The following is a 4,870-nucleotide window of genomic DNA, read 5'->3' as shown; positions in this document are numbered from 1 at the left end:
CACTAGTTGAGGGGTGTGTTGCGCTAATGCATGCGTTGTTGCCCGTCCTCCGCAAAGATGCATTTGCGATAACAAATGCATTGCGTTAATCTCTAACTTTGCACCCGTCTGAATAAAATACAAAAGATAAAATCTTTTTGCGAGAGAGTAGTTGAATCGTTTAAGCTTCCAAGGAAATGATGACTTAGTAGACGAAAGGATGTCCTTTTCTGCTAATTCATAAATGCGAGGAGCGCGGGGGGAAGGATTTTTTAGACTCTCGAAGCCTGCTACGCAGAGATTGCGTTGGGCTCATCAAGGCCCAACCTATAAATCTTCCCCTTCTCCAACTAAGGAAGTTTATTTCAATCCCTTGCAAAAAGAAAACCCTAAGTAATTCCTCTGCATACCAGATCTTTAAAATTTCCTTCCTAAGTCCTAAGAATTTCCCCTCTTTCACTCAACTGCAACCATGGCCGAGCAATCCTCACATTCATCTTCCCTACCTTCATCACCTTCCCAAGCCCCCATCACCGCATGGGAGGTGGCATTCCTCGCAGCTAGTCGTCGCCTAGCCGCCGTGCCCAAGCCTGTCCAAAGAATCGCCAGAAAACCTTGGAGAAAACCCTCTATTGCCAAACCACCCATTCGAGAGGGGCCGAGCATGGAGAGTGCCCCTGCCACCAGACCTGAGGTGGCGCTCCCAGTACTGTCATCAGAAAGTGAGAAGAGGAGAAGAAATGACAAAGAGGTATTTGGGAGTATTTTAAGTAACATGGAGAGGGGGGGCTACCTGAAGTCAGAGTTGTAAATCAGCCCCTACTTTCAGAGGAAGAAATGGTGGAGGCTTCGCGGAGAAGTGCCCTAGCCGTTGCGGATCCTAAGTGACTGTTCCAACAGACTCCAATGAAGGACCCATTAGGGCCGTTCTGGAGGAGGTCGGAGCGAAGAAGCAGCCAGAAATGGTAAAAGGGAAGAAGAAAAAAAACAAGGAGAAACGGGTAGAAGGCGATGAAGCTGCCCGGCCAAAGAAAGAGAAGAAAGAAAAGAAGACGAGTGAGAAGAGACAGCGCAAGAGTGAAAAGAAGTGCTTGAAGGAAGAGGGCGGAAAGCCCAGATGTCAATGGAGAATCCACCACCATAAGGGTGGAAGAGGCGTTGTCACCGCAAAAAAAAGAATCAGCGCAACCTCAAGTGTCATCAACGCATATCAGGATGGTTGTGACTGAAGATAGAGAAGATCCAGACATTACCCCTCTAATGCGGTGTCGCAAGGAGAATGCGCCGCAAGGGTCAGCAAGTGACCTATCATTTTTGCAACGCATAGTAGAGGAGAAGGGGAGAAGAAAAAGAGAAGAAGTAGAGAAGCAAGAAAAGATGTTACGAGCACGCCAAATCATCGCATCAGGCGATTTGGCAAGAAAACTTCACGATGAGGAGGTGCACCATAACAATGCAATATTGACAGAAGAAGAAAGAAGAAAGCTCGAGGATGAGCAACGCATATTGCTTGCCTCGGAGCAGTTTGAAAAAGAGATGAGAGAAGAGGAAGAAGAAGAAAAGAAGAAAAAAGAGGAGAAGGAAAAATGGCGCAAGGCCAACATGCAGCGCATAAGAGAAACGAAAAGAAAAGAAGTTGCAGAATGGAAAAGGGAAAAAGAAGAGAAGTGCAAGGAACGGGAACGCAAACAAAGACAACAGTCCCGCCTTGCATTGGCTCAAGATAAGGGCAAACCAAAAGTTGGAAGCAGCGAGCTTGCACCAGCCAGGAGGCGCCTATTAACAAAGAAAGAGAATGATGATATGATGATGGAGATGGGTTTCTTCCCTGCGTCGACACCACTACCAGATTTGATTACAAGTGTTGTGCTGGAGCATGGGTGGGAAACTTTCTGCCAATGCCCATCCATCATAATTCCTACGGTAGTGAGGGCCTTTTATCATGGCCGGCTCCATGACACCAAAGATGCGGTGATCATGAAAGGGTGGACAGTGCCATTTAGCGCAAGGGACATCAACGAACTGTATAAGATGAAGGACATCCTAGATGCACCGGGTAACAAAATAATTGATGATCCCGAAGAAGCACACATGGAAGATACGCTGAGAGTATTAATACAATCGGGCACTCAGTGGTCGGTATCTTTGAAAGTCATTAAGACCCTTGCGTCCAATAAGCTGCTTCCAGAGGCACGTCTCTGGGTTTACTTGGTAAAACAGCGACTCATCCCAACATCGCATAATAAAACAGTTTCATGCAGCTGCTTGCTTATTCATCCACAGCACCATTCCAAATTCAAACTTCCAGATTTCATAACTTTACTTCTACCACTCGTTTAACTAAACTTCTTTTAAAGAAAATTCTCATAAAGATCTTAACTTTTGCTTACCTTAGAATTTGAGCATCATTTTCCAAAATCGATAGAAAATCCCTCAAATTCTCCTTTAGTTGTTCGAGAATTCTTCACCTTTCAAAATCTTCATATGGCAACAACACTCCCTCACTTAGGCATTAGAAAAATTTTGGCAACACAATCTTTTTCTTGGTTAAGCCTATCTATACTCGAGTTTTCATGAAGAGTTTGCTTAATTAATTGTTATCCAGCAAACTTATCCCTTTATTGACATCTGCAAGGCTACCACCTGGATTACTCACTCGTTAATTCAGCTAAATTCCTCAGCTTAAGCTTGATCACATGACCTTGTGGCCATCCAAGACTTCTCCCATCAATGCATAATCATCTGTCGCATCCTTTGTCAACTTAACCCTCAATAATGGTATACAAAATTGGTCGCGTGAACCCTACATACCACTTGCTATACTTAGCCACAATGCCATCTCCTTGGGCCTCTGGCCGTAAAGCACCTACCAGTTCCAATGCATGGAACCTTCTCATCTCTCTAGGTATTAACTTGTTCCTACTTCACCTGGGAACCTAATGTTCCATACTTAACATATTTTCTTGCCCTTTTCTGGCTTACCATTAATAGACTTCTCCAACTCTCTACGTGTCAACCATGTTACAATCTGAATGCCCATAACACTCAGAAAATTTTCCTTCCCTTATATTTTAGACGCATTCACTATACTTAACTTACTCTTCCCATTGACATTAATTCACATCTTAACTCATAATTAAGAGGTCTTAAACATAATTAACTAGTAAAACACGTTTAGGGGTTTAGATCTAACTTCTGTGTGTCGTTGTTTGTTTTGCAAGGAGGAGTTGGTGCATGAGAAAAAGGTCTTACCTTTTTCAGCTAGATTCTAAAATAGAAAGAACCTTTCACCATCAGAGACAAGAACAAGGGCAAAAGCATCGGAAGTAGAAGAAGTTGAGTGCACAAGAAAGTCTTGTTAAAGCTACATTTGTGCAACAAATTCAAATGGACACACCTCTTGGAGCCGATCCTCCAAACCCTTCCATGTACATGGTACAACAAAATGGCAACCAGCAACCACCACAACATCCTGGCCCCCAAAATCCTATCTTCATTGCGGAAGATAGAGATAGAGCCATCAAGAATTATGCAGCTCCTGCATTCCAAACCTTAGACACTCGCATTTTAGATCCGCCAAATAGATGTGCCCACATTCAAGATGAAGCCTTTGATGTTCTAAATGCTAAACTCATTTGGACAATTTATCGGGCTACCTAATGAAGATCCCTATAAACATCTGAAACACTTTATGAGAATTTATCATTCTTTCAAAGTTAATGGTGTTTCTGAAGATGCATTGCGACTAAAGTTATTTCCCTATTCTTTGCAGGGAGATGCAAAAACGTGGCTAGATTGATTGCCTCCCAACTTTATTATCACATGGGACAACCTAGTGGATAAGTTCCTAGAAAAATATTTTCTGTCTAACAAGAACATCAAATATAGAGGATACATCATTGTATTCAGGCAATCTCCATCTGAATCTGTTGATGGAGCATGGATTAGATTTCAGAAGTTGGTGAGGAAATGCCCACATCACGGACTTCCAGCTTGCATCGTGATGGTGCAGTTCTACAATGGACTAAACTAAGCATTGAAGACAATGGTCAATGCATCCACAGGAGGATCTTTACTTTAAAAACCGTAAATGAAGCTCAAAAGATCATGGGCATGATTGCAAACAACAATCAAAATTGGAGTGAGGAGAACATACTTAAATCACAAAAACTGTTGCTGAAATACAATAAGTGGATACACTAATGGAATACACAAGCATGCAACAAAAGCAAACAAAATCAATAAGCATTCTAATTATATTTAATTTGAGTTCTAAAGCATGCATATTCAAGTGGGTTTCAAGTTACATACCTTTTGTGATGAAATCTTCAAATCCAAGTTGCTTTTCACTCCAATTCAGCTTCAAATCAGTCTGTGAACTTCCAAGAGGTCTTCTCTACTATTTTCAGCCTTGAATTTGAGTGGTGGAACTCAGATTTAAGTGAATTTGGTAAGAGAATTTGTGGGTTTGAAGAGGAAGAAAAATTGAACCAGAAAACCAATTTTTCAATGCTCAATCTCAGTCCATCCACTTCTAATTTTAGCAAATTGGAGTTGTTTTATTCCTCAACAACATGTAGGCAACATCAACAAATTCATGGCCAGTAGCTGCTTTCTCAATTTAGTGGAAATCAGTGTGTAAATTTGAATAACCATGAGGGTTACACCTCATGCTAGAGATGTTTGTGGGAAAAACCCATTAAACATGATTTTTCAAATTTCTAAATTTCCAATTAATTCTTTTAATTAATTCTAAAATTAATCAAAAAATGATTTAATTAATTCTCAATTAATCAAATCTAAAATTACAAAATCCAATTTATCAAATTGAATTTAAAATTGAAAATTAATTTGAGTTTTTAATTAATTAAATATATTTAATTAATTCATT

General features: G+C 40.7%; 1 protein-coding gene across 1 annotated transcript; it reads left to right on the top strand.

The window, feature by feature from the left end:
- Positions 1-1,194: 1,194 nt before the first annotated feature.
- Positions 1,195-2,319, top strand: LOC120078541 (vicilin-like seed storage protein At2g18540). Its single transcript, XM_039032819.1, has 2 exons — positions 1,195-1,798; positions 1,907-2,319. Exons 1-2 carry the CDS (start codon positions 1,195-1,197, stop codon positions 2,317-2,319), a joined length of 1,017 nt encoding a protein of 338 aa, XP_038888747.1.
- Positions 2,320-4,870: the final 2,551 nt, after the last annotated feature.

This window comes from Benincasa hispida, chromosome 1 (genome assembly GCF_009727055.1).
Source record: "Benincasa hispida cultivar B227 chromosome 1, ASM972705v1, whole genome shotgun sequence".
Lineage (NCBI taxonomy): Eukaryota > Viridiplantae > Streptophyta > Magnoliopsida > Cucurbitales > Cucurbitaceae > Benincasa > Benincasa hispida.
Note: the sequence above shows the minus strand (reverse complement) of the source record. Positions and strands in the feature narration are given on the sequence as shown.